Raw genomic sequence first — 16,396 nt, 5'->3', positions numbered from 1 at the left:
ATACTGCTTTTTCAGTAATTTATCCATAATATTGTTTCTAGTATCTTTAAAACATATAAAAAGCAGGTGAGATTGTGTGGGATTTCATGCTTTGTTCAGGATTGTCAGACAGTAAAAGTCACAGGGTTACAGGAGGTATTGACTTGTTTTCTTGTGTCAGGATCATCCTGTCTTCCAGATCTGAATGTTTTTAGAACTCTAAAAATTGTGTTATTATTATTTAAAATTTTATCAGCTTGGAAAGCATAAAAAGGAATCTGCTTACAAAACTAGACAATATATGTACAATTTCAAACCCTATTTAGAAGAAAATACTTTCTTCAAAATAATATTTTATAAATACACTAGAGGGCATCAAAACTCTATGTTGCTGATCACTGCCTGAGACAGCCTAGAAGTATATTGAGATATTTTTCATTCAGTAAAAGTAAAAACAGTCAGAAGACACATAGTGAAAAAAAAATGAAAATTTGTTTGTTCAGCTGTCTTTAAAGACAACTCTGTAAGTACAGGGAGTGACTAGAACTTATTTGCCACAATGTTCTTTGTAGGATTATTTTGTTGTCTTTTGCTACTACTACTACTACTACTACTACTACTACTACTACTACTACTACTACTACTACTACTACTTACTTTATTAAGCAGTTTCATTGACTGGTGCATTTATAGTTCATTACCAAAGCGAGTAACTTTCTATCAGATAAATAAAAAGTTTTTCTAACTCAAATCACCTAAAAATGCGTGCTTTTCTTTACATCATTATAAATACCTGAGGGCATCACCAGTCTTCTTGCCAGTCGACTGCATCTGCTAGATCCCACTGTGGACCCCAGGGGTATATTTACTTTCTTTCCAAAAGCTATTGAGTGCACAAGAGAAGACTTTTTGTGGTCATAACAATGAAGAGCTGACTCCCTTTCTCTTTGTGTAACTGCTGTTAAAAGGGATATAAACATTTTAATTATTTTCTGTCACATGAAAAGGCTGATACTATCTACCTGCATGTAGAGGGTGATTCACTTTTTTTTTTTTTTTGCAGAGTTTTGTAACAACAGCAATGTAAATCTGTGTAGTTTCACAATTCAAAATGGGAAGATGGAATGATACTTCCCCAGGCTTTAGGTAGAAGCCCTGTCCAATAGAATATTTTTTTTTCTTCTGAGTTAAGTAGTAAACCAAGAAACTAGAAACCAAGATTCTTCACACTGCTTAAATGAGACCTACTGCAGAAGTCAGTAAAGATTTGGAACATTATGAATAGCAAAAATAAGTCCTGGTTCAAGGTCAGTTCAATTCCCATTGATCAATTGCAGACAAAACTGTACAGGTTTAGGACAAGTAACTAATTCTGGCAGAACACTTTGAATTCAGGGACATTTCTAAGTCATGGTGTCTAGGGGACCAATTAGGAAGGAACTGCAGTAGTCATGCCTGGAGGAAACAGAAGTGTGAGCACATGTCTGGTGTAAGGGAAACAGCCAGGACTATGCTGTGGTAATGTTCCACAGATGGTGAAGAAGCTTTGTAATTGTAGAGAAAGAGTTCACTAAATAGAAATTCCAGGGTTCAGCTTGATACAAATTAAAGCCTCAAGTCTTAATCCAGGTCTGATTACAGTATAACTGTATTTAAGAGATTAAATCCAGGAAGTTTTACAGAGTGTTTCTAGAGCTGTGAATGCAACACATATTTTCCAGAACATTAAGCTTCAGTCATCGCTCCCTAGTCAAAAATGATCATTAGTAAAGCAACCTGACAGACGTGCTAAGCACAGATGTAACACAAGACCAAATATTCAAGAGACTGGAGGTACCAGTGCAAGATGAATGAGTAAGCAAATGGCCATGTGGTCAGATCCAGCAGCTTCTCATAAACCCCTGACACAAGCTATGGCCCATCCACGAGCTTTCCATGGCAGAGCTACCCAGTGTGCCAGCATCTGCAGATGTCATGCAAGTCCTGCATCTTGTTTATCCTAGAGACTGGGAGCAGGTTTTCAAGATTACAGTGTTCATAGAATCACAGACTCATAGAATCATAGGGGGTGGAAGGGACCTCTGAAGATCATCAAGTCCAACCTCCCTGCTGCAGAAGGAACACCTAGGACAGATCACACAGAAACGCATCCAGACGGGTCTTGAAAGTCTCCAGAGAAGGAGACTCCACAACCTCTCTGGGCAGCCTGTTCCAGGACTCTGTCACCATCACAGTAAAGAAGCTTTTCCTCATGTTGATGTGGAACTTCCTATGTTGTAACTTTGTGCTGTTTCCCCTCATCTCATCACAGTAAACCATGGAAAAGAGACTGTCTTTTTATTACTTTCTTAGGAAGGTAGAGCTGGGGTAGGAATTAATACCTTTCTCAGTGCTCTGCAGCAATTTTCAGTCCTCCTGCCAATCACATACCCCAGAGATAAAAATAACCAAAGATGATTTTCTGAGTCCACTGTGGCAAATTTATGGATTGACTGATTCATCATCTGGCTATTCTTAAGACAATATTTATTTAAAAAATTTTTGGTGGAATTTACAGTAGACAAGCTGCAAAAGATCTCTTGATTATGTATGAAGATTTGCATTTAAAAGCTTGGTCAGCATGCACCTCATCAAGAACTGTGGATATACCTAATTAAACTGTACAGAAACATGTAGATAGCTGAGGACATTATCTATATCTAAGTCAACATGCTCACTCATGTGAACATACCAATTTGAATGCTCAAATGTAGGTACATGTTTCTAAGCACAGGCTTTTATCTGCCCTACCCAAAAATATATAGACCAAGACACAAGATAAACCTACACAATTTAAAAAGAAAAAGACAGAAATAAAAAACAACTGGCAAAATAAACTGTTTATGTCATACAAACTCTATTTGCTTGATGAATCTTACAAAAAAAGAAAAGGGTATCTGTTCATTTGGTCTTTTGCTATATCAACAAATGCATGCAGAAGAACAGGCAAGATAAAGTCACTTATTTTTCCAACCTGATTAAAATCAAAAGTAATTTCCAATGTTTTGTGAAAAGAGGAAAGCAATCCTTACGCTTTCTGTCAAGGAGCTGTACTGAAGGAAGGAAGTATATCACATAAAGCCGGTAGCTCCGGTCTTGTGCCAGAGGGTTATGGAAGAGGTCTGCAAAATATGTACAGAAAAAACAAACATCACAAAAAAACCAAACCCAGTAAAAGAAAAACTTAGCAAAGCAGGAAAATTAAAGATCACTAACAGCCAAAGATTTTGTACAAAATATTATCAAATTCAAATTGTTCTTATGCTGAGTAAAGAAAGTCTCTGTACACATGCAAAATTACTCAACTAAACACATACTGCAAGAATTGGCTTCCTGCATAGTATGCAAAATACCACAGGCAAGAATTGAGTAAAGGTGCCATCATGCACTCCAAACCTTTGAAGTTGTTTTTTTATTATATGCAGACAAAAACACTAAATGGTTGCATTTTATTTTCTTGTGTATTGTTAGGTGATGCCTATTTTAAATACTAGTATTCTTTTAAGTGTGACAGCTTAAAGGTAAGACATAAAATTTGTAGGGGGAGAGAGTAATTAAAACCATATGAGCTTAGGACACCTAAGGCTTTATCATAGCTGATATAAAGCTTTTATCCCATAGACACAATATAAAATGTCAATACCCAGTCTTCTGATGTTTTGACAGATGTCAAGTTTGAAAACTCAAGAAACGGAAAGAGTAAAATGTTTAAAAAGCCCTGAGAATCTGGGTCCCACTAACTTTCATTAAAAGTTGAGGTACTAAGCTGCAAAAACTCATTGGCAACTTGACTAAAACACTTAGTTCAGGTTCACTTTACCCGAACAACCCAAGCTTTGCAACACAGAGACAGGTATCAATGCTGTGCTGCTTTGCCAGATGTGGCACATTTGCCGAGCTGACATGCCAGATCAGTTTCTTTCATGAAAGTGCTTTCTGATTAAAATAGAAACTGGCTCAGCTAACAAACCAAAAGTGTTATCTGGTGTGGGTTGTTCTGGTTTTGTGGGGGTTTTTTGTTTGTTTGGGGTTTGTTTGGTTTTTTGTTTGGTTTTGTTTGGTTTTTTCTAAATGAAAAACATAATCATGTTTTTTTAATCCTTATACAAATGCCATTCTTCTGAGATGGTAAAAATAATCAGGAGGCTGCTATCTTGAGATCATAGCAGAAAAAAAAATCTTATATTAATAATGATGACAACTTCTATGAAGGTCTACACTGGTCTGTTTCTCTTTTTGAGGAGAGGCTGTAGTTAATATTCACTCTAGAGTAAAAAAATAATGTATATAACTTTAGCGGTTAGGGAGGGCAAAATGGTATTAAAGAAGCAAGTAAGAACTACTAGAAGAAGGAAGAAGTCTGGAAATATTCCACACAGATCTGTAAAATACAAGATGCCATTTAATCTTCTTCAGGATAAGTGACACCATCAAAGAGGGCTCAGTGCTTGATGTGATTTAGCAGCTATTTTTATGGTGGAGTAAGGCTGGAATGGGCATTTAGTATCTCCTACAGAGAAAACAAGTATCCATGGATTCAGAGAACTTAACATATTTTAGTTCTTTTAACAAATTTTTTAAAACCATTGTACTTAGAAATAGTAAGGCACCCACAAGGTGGCAGCAAAAGAAAGTTCCATTTTTACCAAACAAAATATTATATAGCTATTTTTTCTAGAAAGACTTTATCAGAAATATCAAGTATATATCTGCTAAGTCCTGCTAAGTCTGTTTTTCAGTCAAGAGGATATGTGATAGCATTCCACAGTGAAAAATGTTTCAGCAAGATCTCTAAAAGCAGGTGTGTTTGGTAGTGAATTGGAATGAAGATTCAAGAGAGATTTTTCCAAGGCACAGAGCAAGGTTGATACTAAGTGCTTCTGAATCTGGATGCTACTTGGAGCACATCACTCTTCATCAACACTGATTTGTAGGTTTGTTTTAGAGCACGTGAATTTTTCTGCTGCTTGTTCTTACAATAAATTCAACCATTGTATGGATCAAGAAGGTATTATTTTACAAAACATCTGGGATCAATTCTTGGCACTGCTATCTACTTTCTTGTCAAGGTCATGCAATTTTACTTCTACAAACTGGGGATAATGCTTTCCTCCTCCACAGTTTTGTCTGTTTTCTCTATTTGGAGTGCAGGAAAACAGTGTGCCTAACCCACATGGGGCAGAAAGGAACTACTGTGGTAGAAACATATTGAAGAACAAAAGGAGTTTTCTGAGGTATAGCAGCAAGATGTTATCAGCTGTGGCTAATAAATCAGTTGAGGCAATTTAGAGAGTACACAACAAAAATCTTGGATTCCAAAAGGGATATGTGAACACAAGGTGAGTCTGTAAAGAAACCCTTCACATCTCCCAAAAGGCTGCAATTGTGTGCAACCCACTCTGTAAATCTTTAGATACTGAGAGCCTTCCCTAAATGCCTGATGAAGAATGGTGTTACACTACAAATTCAGTGCAGGGCAGTGGCTAGAAATCACAGGAGAGCCTTAAGGAAGAGAAATGCCTCATTTTGGCAGCTGGATGCTACTTCTGAAATGAACAATAACAGTGCATTAGACTGCTTAATAGCTCTAATGTTCCCAAGAGCTACAAAATAATAAAATGTTATTATGCATTGAAGGTTCTGTTGAAGGTTAGCAAGTATTTTTAATTGGATTGTCTGGAATAAAAAAAAAAAAAATCTACTTCACAAAAGTGAGAATTCTTCCATCCCAATACTGCTTCTATTTTATAAACATGAATTATGAGCACAGGCCTTTTCAAAGCTACACAGTGCGTATTCTGCACCCATTTCACATTTCTGAATATTGTAACTTGCAAATATATGATACAGTAATATAATATGATATACAGAATTTGAATGCATAAGGCTTGACGCCTGTGTCATTAAGGTGTGAAACCTGTTTCATGTTTTCTCTAATCGCTGAGGATTTGGTGTGACCTATGACAACATTCTTTAGGAACCACAGAAAAAGACTGCTCACACTTTCACTTTATATAATTTAGTAGCATATAATCCTAATTTCCATGGAAGCCAATTTTTACATTGTAACTTAGTGGTGTCAACATTGTCTTGTATAACTTAATGTAAAATTTCAGACCTATACTACTTTCACTTCCAGCCAGCATACTAAAAAAATGGTAATAGACTTTATGAGGAGTGGCTGAAGGAACTGTTCTATTTTAGTCTGAAGGAAAGGAGGCTGAGGGGAGGCCTTATCCCTCTCTACAACTACCTGAAATTAGGTTGTAGCGAGGTGGGTGTTGGTCTCTTCTCCGAAGTAACAAGTGATTGAAAAAGAGGAAATGGCCTCAAATTGACCCAGCGGAGGTTGATTGGATGTTGGGAAAAGACTCTTCACCAAAAGGGTTTTCCAGCACTGAAACAGGCTGCCCAAGGAAGTGGCTGAGTTGCCATGCCTTTAAAAGACTGTCCTGGTTTGAGCCAGGACAAAGCCAGTTTTCCTTTTATTGTTTCTGGATTTTTTTTCTTCAGTGAACCCTCTTTTAAGCACCACACTTGCTGAAACTAAGAGCAAGTTTACCAGCTAGTGGAGTGGTAACACTCAGCTTATAGGTACTGCCGAGAGACCAAGGACACTTTGTTCTACTTGTCGGATTTGCTACACTAAAGGAGCAGAAGAGTCGTATCTACAACCTTCCTGTAGCGAGAAGCAGACTAGACAGACTACAAAATTGGCAAACCAAAGTATTCCACCTAGGTCTTAGTATAAATTCAAGCATCACAGAAGTCAAGCCCTTCTTCCTTTCCATTCTCTTCTAGTCATGTCTACTGTCCAGGGAGGACTTAATCTATCCATCACTGTTTAGCCCTAGGTCCATGCAATCCTGACCCTCGTAACTCTACCCTCAACTCCTGTCTGCTCTGCCACTATTTTTGGGACATTTTGGAACTGCTGACAACTCAGCAGAGTGCCGTGGGAGTTGCTGTGGGAGGCAATAGGGTTTTGTACATTCCTGCACATACTTGTATATATTTGTACATATTTTCTTTTATCATTAGTGTTTAATTAAAGCTCTCTAGCTTAGTTTTCAATCTGGAAAGTCTGTCTCCTAGTTCTCTCTCTCCTTTCCCTACTTGGGTGGGAGGGAGAGGGGATTGAGAGCGTTGCTGTCATTGGTTTAATTGGCAACCCTGAGTCCAACCATGACAAAGACGTGTAGATGTGGTGCTTCGGGACATGGTTTAGTGCTGGACTTGGCAGTGTTAGGTTAATGGTTGGACTTGGTGATCTTAAAAGTCTTTTTCAACCTAAACGATTCTGTGATTCTATGATTCTAAGTTTGGTAATTAACACATATTGTTATACTTAATATCTGAAGTATACTTATGCTAAGACTGGAGAAATGCATAGTCTGCCAAAAATATGCAGAATGTAAGTTCTGTGAATAATAGAAACAATAACGCAGCAATTTGAGTTCTATAGCCTATCCTTCACATTCTCAACTGCAGTAACATCCTTTCTCAGCTCCCTCCACCTCTGTGAAAATCTCACCATACTCCCATGATTCCTTACAAAAAGGTAGCTTTAAACAGATTTGACTGCCTCCAAGCTATTAATTCAGGAGACTGGTTAGCCAGCAGCCAAAATGAGTTAACTTCTGAAGTCATTTGGCAGATGTTTTTCAGTTGAGGTTCTCTCTGTGAAATTTTCATGTCTTAGAGATCTCTTTCTTCTGTCATATTTGCTTGAAATTGATAGTTAGCTTCAAAAGCTATTGGCAAATGATGTGGATACAGACAAGAAACATCCTGATAAGGAACATTAAAAAACCACTGCACGCTATTTTGCAAAATAATAATAAAAAAGTATTACTTAGGGTCTGCAAGCTTGTCATTCCTTTCAATTCCTTCACTGTTCTGCCAAGTTTTCCCAGTTGGTTGTTGTGAAGCAACAGAATCTGTAATGAACATAAGTGTTTCAGAGCACCTGAAATAAAACAAAAAACAATTAATTATTCTCAGCATATCTTACTGACTTTATTAGAGAATTCATTTGTTGCACTGCACACTGAATTCAATATTCTATCTATCCATCTAGGCCTGCCTTTTGGTAACAACTTACATGAGATGATGAGTAAAAAGAAAGAAAAAATTATCAGATATTTCAGTGTTCCTTTCATCTTTCTCGTCACATCCTTTGAACATACGCCTAACTTTTTTCATTCCAGCTCCTTCCATTTCCCCATTACCCTTGCCTCAACAAATCAACATCAACTGCATCCTCTTCTTCCTACCTTCCACTCTCCAGTATCCCAGTAATGCTTGACTAATTCTTCTTCACTTCCTTTCACCCTTACCTAATGTTACCTTTGCCTCACAAACAACAACATAGCTCTAATACTACCTTTGCCTCAGAAGCACTTAAGAGTGAATTCCTGCAAAAACATTTCCATTTAAAATAATTATTAATGTATTAAAAAGTTGTTAAAAAATATTGTTGTGGCTGACCCAGACTTATGTGTTCACATCCTCACACCACATGAGGGGCAGGTATCTCATTTTCCAAATTCTAGACTGCTTCTCATCCACACTTCTCTGTCAATGATATTTGCCTTGCTGTTTACCCATATTCTGTTATCTTCTGTATTGTTTCTTGTGCCAATATATTTCTTCTTTCAAACATTTATTTTGCCCAAAATCTCACAGCATCACCTCAGCATTTCTCATCTCAAGATTTTATAGGGATAGATTAAATGAAAATATGAACATTTAAGATGTCTAGAATATACACAAATTTACTATGCTTTGGTCTCTCCATTCATCACTATTCTGGTACAGCTATTTTAATCTACATGAGCAAGCAAGACTGAAATATAAAATTAAGACAGGTACCATTTTACAATAGAAGAGTTTTGCAGTAACTTTGCAAAATACTTCTGATTATAAATGTAACTATATAATGAAGAAACTTCAGAACCTTAGTGATTACCTTACAAGTGGCATGACTTATTGATTACCCTTTTATCTTCATGTGAAGTCTGCTGATACTGCTATCAGTTTTTCATCATATAAACATAAATGGCTCTCAGAAGGTACTTCTATCAGCTTACAGAGTACCTGGTCAGCAAGGGGACTACAAATCATCATGTAAAATGAGCTTTGCACATTCATTTTCAAGACTAAATATGGTCACATAAGAGCAAAAATATTTTACAATTGCCTGACATTAAAGGTAATGACATTTCATCCCTTAGACCAGGATAATCATATCACTTTCTTTCCACTGAAGTCCACTAGAACAATTAACGTTCTAAGAAAGTAATTACCATGTCTTGTTATGCATGCATAGGCGCTTTCAACCATCAAGTTACTCACTGTCATCCGCTTTTATAAATTTGAATGCTAATATACAGAAAAGAAACTATGGACCTCTGCTCAAAAAATCTAAAAAGGGAATATTGGTACCTGTTATATCTGTCAGTTCATTATTGTTGAGATAGAGCTCAGTCAAGCAATAGTTTTTTTTCAAGAAGGTTAAATCTTGGATCTGAAATTAGAGTTAGGAAAACTTGTATGTCAGTCTAAATTTAACTTTGGAGAAGTACAGTACTTACAGGTATTTCTTATATTTCTGCTATGACTTGATTTAAGGATTCTCTTGACAGCTGAATCTTCTTTAGAAATACCAATTACACATCAGATACATGTAGCACAGGCTTATCTAATTTTTTAAACTACAAACTCAATGTTTGCATTTGGAAATAGATTTCATTGAATTACTGGTCTTCACATTTTCTTTTATTTCTATTCACATCCTTAATATATTTTATTGTGAGAACACCCTTGTAGGATGTAGTAATTCTACACTGATTTAAGAATACTCCTGAAATACATCCTTGGAATAATCCCAGCATCTAGTTTTAAAGTTATTTCTTCATCAGGAGATCCAAAGAGCACATAATTGTTTTAAATTTCAAAAAACTACATTTATTAAGATGTACAGAATTAATTACAAATACAGAAAAAAGTATGTATGGCTATATTCCCAGTAAAGATTTGTCTTCAGTCCCTGTGACATCTAACTCCCTTGCTTGGAGCAGCTCAGTTCAAATACTGTCTTGACTTCAATGCAAGGTAAAGTGTATGCAATGGGATACCCAGCTGACCATCACAATAGTTGAGAACTGGGATCACTAATGGTGTATCTGCTAATGATATCCTACAGCCTAACTACTAGAGAAAGCAAACAGAACTTTATTCCTGACTCTATTTTGATTTTTGTGATGCAAAGTCATTCGTTAGTGGGGGAATGATTTCAGCCCTTGAATTGTGCCACTGATTTTAAAACAAATGTGCTTTGCTCTGTGTATTAACAGTATCTGAAAGCTGGAAGAAGAATAAGACAGAGGTTTTTCCATTCCTAAAATTTTCTGAAATCCTCTGAGAAAAGTTAATTTAAAGTTCAAAATAATACAATTTTCTGAGATTGCTTCACCTCAGAAAAATGTGGTTCAGTGAAAACAGCAATGTTCTACAAATAAAAAATACTGTTCTTCACACTGATTATTGTATCTTGTATAGTGTGAAGGCCACACATACCTATTGTATATAGCATCGTTTCTCTATCTGTGACAAGTTTGGTTTTTAAGGATCATCTAAAATTTACTTTTTTTGTGGTAAGATTATTGTGATGCATTTTTAAAGAAAGAAAGGGAGATCTCATATCTTCTGAAAATATGCCACCTCCATTACAGCATTTAGTTGAGACTTCTAAGAAAAGCCTCTGACTAGCTCTTCACACAAGTTATAGAAAAAATGACATTTCTATGTGAGTTATATAGAACAACATAAAAATGCTGTTTGTTACTACTTAGGTAGAAAAGTGACATCTGTGCAAAAATCAGACTTATTTCTCTTCTACAGTCAGCAAGATCAGTTCTGCTTAGTCATCAGGCTATTTTCTCATTCATTAGTATCATTTAAAAATACAAAGGAAAGTCTTATTATACTTGTGATTTTAGTTCAACCTTTTCATGTATACATATATTTGCTTTTTCTGAAAATAGCTGGATAACCACAGGCCTTCCAATGACGTCAACACAAGATGCTATATAATTGATGTTAGCCTGAGGCAGTAGATATACATATATTCCAAAGTGACATGGAATATAAATTTAGTTTTTCTGCCTCTCACAAAGCTACTTATTTACCTAAGTAAGCAATTCTGGTGTTTTAAGACCTTGGGCCCACTTCACAAGTAATGTAAACTACTGCACAGTAAGATATTTAAAAGCAGATTAGAAACTAATGTTTATATCACTTTTCTTGCGTTTTAATTACCAGTGGTAACGGTGAAGGTTTTGATTAAATTCAACCATTTAATAATGGTTGGCTATGTATTTTGAGATTTCTGAATCAGATAATTCTATTGTCAAGTAGATGACTTTGTGTTCAATACAATGTGCTAGAAACTGTAGCATATGGAGATTTTGATTGAGCATTGTCTTAAAACCCCTTCAGGATATAATAAATACTATAATCTACATTTGCACAGATGGAGAAACTAAGGTACATGGTTTGTATAACTGATTTAGGATCACACAGTGCATTGGAAACAAGGGAAATTGATGTGGCTCAATGTCATACTCCAAGAACTCGCCTGGAAATCTCTCTTAAATTAAACATGTTTAGGTGACACAACAACCCACATAATGACAGAAGATTAACCCCTAGCTCTGAAGTGCTACTCTCTGTGTGAAGGGAGAAGCAATTTAAGAGTTATACATCACTTTTTGTCCATGAGGGCAAAAAGGAGTCTCACCTCCTTTTCTAACTTTTTTTAAGAAAAATTACTAAATAATAATCAGGGAGTGTAGACATATTAATCTGCTCTTTAAATTAATACCTTATTACCTTGTTGTTGTTAATCCACAAATACCTTAACCTACGAAACCGTGACAGACCTGGGATACTTCTTAGTCCTCTAGTGGAAGGAAAAAAAAAAGTAACAAATTTATCAACATTAATAGTACTTAATCACTTTAAAAATTTTATAATACTATACAAGCACTAAAACGCCATACTTGTGTAGAAATCACAGCAGAGAAAGAAGCAACGAACAAGATGGGAGAGACAGCTTAAGCATCCTACACACCTGAAAGCTTAACAAAGAAGCAGGTGGTAAAGAAACAGGAACAAACTAAGTGATACATAATTTATTTTTATTTTTCTATAGAAGACTTTTTTTTTTTGGAAGGGCATATGAGTCCCATGTACTTTGCAGTTTGTCAAAACTGCTCAGAACAGAGGTGGAGAAGTTTGGCATGCTGAGGATACAAACCTAAACGCAAAACTGCCTGAAGGTGCATTGTGGATTGTTCAGCCACAATGCCAGAGAAGCTGACAGAAGTCAGACACCAAGCACAACCATGTTCATGTCTTATTATTTTTTGTGTTAGTGCATACTGTCAAATCTTTGGCCCTTTTTTGACTCCTCTTGTCACCTGTTATCATATAAACTTAGTATTTACTTATATTCATTAACAGTCTTGTTTAAAATAAAACTGCACATCCACTGAGGCTGGAACTGTCTTCTATGTGCTGGCAGAGGTATCTAGCACTTTGAGCTTGCTAGTGTACTATAAATAACAAAATACCTGCTAACCAGAGAATATTAGTGAGCTGTTGAGTAATTTTCACTAATTGCACCTTCTTATTTTTCACTGCTTTAAATAAACATTCTTGATTTCCTCTAGAATAATTATAGATGACCTTTACATGACAAATTTTAATTGATTTAATAAAACCTTCCTTGTGGAAGACATTGCAAGGTAAGGGCCACTGTTCCAGAAAGAACTAACAAGAATGATAAAAACTAAGGTCACATCATCAGCCTAAAACGATCTACCTGTTTCCCAGCTGTGAAGCTTAGTCTCTAGTTTCCCATGGTTCTTTTGTTTTGTTTAACAAACCCTTCAGGTACAGACAAAAGGGGCGTGGCCACCTTTTCTCATCTTGCATTTGAAAAAAACATCGGCCAAGAGCAAACACTACAAAGTTGAGGTGCTGTACTTTGATTCATCTTTGTTTCTGAAAATCAGATTGCCCCATGCCTCTACTTCGTTAAATTGTCTATTTGGCTTCCTCAAATAACCATAAAAAAGAATCCTGCAAATACATGTTGACAGGACATACAGAAGCTCTTACAAAGCTACTATGCAATTCTTCTGTATAGTTCAACCTGTACAGCCCTGAACAATTTTTCGGGTAGCAAAGGCAAAATTTCCTCATGTTCTTTGTTCTGCCATTCCACACCTAGTTTAGAGCTTTACATTTTGATTTGCTTTACTCCCTCTCTAGTAACAGACTCATCTTGACTATCTGTTTTTTTGGGGGGTTGGTTTTGTTTGATTTTTGTTGTTGTTTTTTTGGTGGTGGTTTATTATTGTTGTTGTTTTTTCCCTAGTAGTAAGGCATTTAATTTGGCCCCGATAGAGCTTAATTCCTCTAACATTTAAAAAGAGCCCATCCCTTTTTGCGTGCCTTCCAGACTTCGTATGTCTCTTGCAAACTGATCCTTCTTGCCCTGCAGCACTCTTTTTGTACCTACTGCTAAGTTAAGCGGTTTTCTAGGATGACAGTTTCCCATGTCCAAAAATACAGCTTTTCATGTCCCCTTAATAGTAGTGGTTTAAAAATATCACCTAATTCGTTCCTATTGACTTTAATTATGATTTTTTTCATTTTCTAGTTCAGCCAGCAGAAAACTGCCAAAGCAACTGGTAAGGAGGCACAATCTGGTACTGACATTGGCTGAGGTTCAAGGTTTATATAAGCTGGTATAGAATAAAAGGAATTAACTTCTCTCCAATCATCAAATAAGCCAGGTTGCATCACCTTTTTCAAAATGGTTGCAAAGGAAGACAGATCTCTTCTAGATCTGCCATCTAATAATTTATTTTTATTCCATACAAAAAACCCCAGAAACAAACAAACAAAAAACCAAACCAAAATAAACCAAAAAAACCCCACACCACTGAGTGCACACATTTAAATATTTTAAATCAGAAAATGTGCCTATTAACACAGTATACATAGTCTTAGTACTTTGACACATTATAATAATTTTGTTGTATTGTTTAGAAAATATTTATGTGGATCTTGTAATTTTCTCATTATTCAAACTTCTCCCTTATATTTTACAGACATTTTCTTCTTCCTAAAATACACATTTTAATAAATTTGACAGTAACTAGATGTCTCACATCTTTTACAGCCTTCTTTTCACAAAGCAACAAACTTTCTGAATGTAAATCAGGAGATTTGCTAAGGAATTTAAAGATACCAGTGGGCACATTAAGATTTTCAAGACCACCTGATTTCCACTAAAAATGGGCTAGACAACACTTGCCCCTGAATTATTAAACTACATTTATATATGATATCAACTGTATAAACAGTAGATGAAGTTGTGAGGCTGCAGACAGGAATGCAACACTTGGAATTATGCCCTGGCCAGAAATTCAAAGTATGCTTTTCAAAAACTTTGAAGTATGCCCTGTCATGTATCCATCTTTCTATGGGGGCCTCTCAGCATGTTCATTCTACAACACAGACCTCTATCAACCTAGATCACCCACAGGTTCATGAAAGCTCTGCCATCCTTCACTTAGCACAGTTTCTTCTCCTCATCTGCCCTACATCTTAAGCTCTTTCATAAAGCTCTCAGAGGAGATCAGTTCTCTGATCAGTACTGTCAGCCCCAAACAAGTATTCTTGTACTGACTTCATGTTGCCCTGCCCTCCCTTTAACTCCTAATAGTAGAGATGCAGGTAATTTCAAAGGTGCTACCAGTGAGCTTCACTGTTGCAATAACAGACATCTTCAGGGAGGTGAGAAATTTGGCAGTTTTTAGACTGGGCAGGTCCTCTGTTTTTCCATGTACCTTCTTGATAGTCTTCCCACCGAGCCTTACGAGCCAGTTAGAACAGGCAGAGATCAGCCCATGAAACCTCACTCCTCTGCTCCCTGTGGTAGAAGTTCATGCGCAGCTCTGTGAACTTAAAGACCCTCAAGCAATTCTGGGTTGATGGAGGATTGTGTATCTAGAGTTGAGGCAGTTAACTACTTCACTGTGAGTACAGCTCTGCTGTGTAATTCAGTGTATCTTCACTATTTTGTCCTAGACAACATGTATGGGCTAGGTATAAATATGATTTCCTAGTATTTCACATAAAAATAATGGTCAGAGAGTATCTGATACAGAAAGCACTGTGAAAGGTTACCATTTACTGTGTGTTCTACTTCTAGTAAAAGCCAAAGAGAAATGTATTTTACTTACTGTCCAGCCAGATATAACACTAAGACATCCATATTCCTCTTAAATCCACAGACCTTCAGCTGTTTTTCCACTGCCTGGTAGCACACAGTAAATTAACATACTGCATAATTATAGATCCATTACATTATAGCATATGCCTATTCAGTGCTAAATTAATATGCACACCAAAACTAATACATGTATCACAACATCTCACAAATTGTAATACAGTCTAGGAGAGATAAAGAGATATTAAATTAGCAGTCTCTATTTTAAATTGATAGAAAGACTCCAACAATTATGTTAAACACTGCTTTTCTTTTCCTGTGGAGAATGATAGATAATGCATAGATATGAAATAAAAGTAATGTCTGTTGAGTGGGGAATGGGCTTCCTACTCGGGTCAGCCAGTCCAGTCCAACAAAACTGCTTACCTAGCAACACAGTTGCAACTTTATTTAATGTAACTTCACTTTAGGAACACGGTGTTTTAAAAGTATGTATCTAGAAAACTGATGTGCTAGGAGTAACATAGAGATTATGGATTTCAGTTACTACTGGTTGATAAGAAGTAAAATGTCGACCAGAAAAAATGGACTTACTGCATGAGTTACTAAACTTAGCATCACTAAGGTTACTACTGCTTAATCGCAGTAACTTCGCAAATCCAAAATGTCTTGGAAGCATTGATGGACGGCTCTAGAGCGGCCTATATTGGCTGCACAACGACTCCTCCATTTCTGGGGTGTATTTAATACACATAAAATAACCGGGTGTGCTTCCTAAGGCGCGGGAGCGGTGGCCCTTCCCGCCCAGGAGCCCGGAGCGGGTGCGGGGGCAGGAGCAGCTCCCTCGGCACAGCGGGAGTGGGCGGGCGGGCGTTGTGCCCAGGGCCCGGCTGGGGCCGGCAGCCTGGCGGGAAATCGGGGGCAAATGGCCAGCTTTTTCTTTCCACACAGACAAATCTTTAAATGGAACGGGAGGTGGTGTCTGCAAGAGAGCAGCTGTGTGGCAGCCCCCAGCGTGTCCCGGGGCTGCAGAAGGGGGGCGGTTGCCGGACAGACCGGGGGGGATGC

The 16,396-nt window shown here is 36.9% G+C and overlaps 1 protein-coding gene across 1 annotated transcript in view; it reads right to left on the bottom strand.

The window, feature by feature from the left end:
- Positions 1-15,412, bottom strand: part of LRRC72 (leucine rich repeat containing 72) — an 18,643-nt gene extending 3,231 nt beyond the window's left edge. Inside the window, exons 1-5 of the mRNA XM_009994983.1 lie at positions 15,342-15,412; positions 11,914-11,983; positions 9,466-9,547; positions 7,874-7,987; positions 3,051-3,140 (exon numbers count right to left, since the gene is read on the bottom strand). Coding sequence (XP_009993285.1) covers positions 3,051-3,140; positions 7,874-7,987; positions 9,466-9,547; positions 11,914-11,983; positions 15,342-15,373 — 388 coding nt within the window. The 5' untranslated portion in view covers positions 15,374-15,412. The remainder of the gene's footprint in view (positions 1-3,050; positions 3,141-7,873; positions 7,988-9,465; positions 9,548-11,913; positions 11,984-15,341) is intronic.
- Between the last annotated feature and the right edge of the window lie 984 nt (positions 15,413-16,396).

This window comes from Chaetura pelagica, unplaced genomic scaffold, assembly GCF_000747805.2.
Source record: "Chaetura pelagica isolate M959 unplaced genomic scaffold, ChaPel_1.0 scaffold12, whole genome shotgun sequence".
NCBI classification, from domain to species: Eukaryota; Metazoa; Chordata; class Aves; order Apodiformes; family Apodidae; genus Chaetura; species Chaetura pelagica.
Note: the sequence above shows the minus strand (reverse complement) of the source record. Positions and strands in the feature narration are given on the sequence as shown.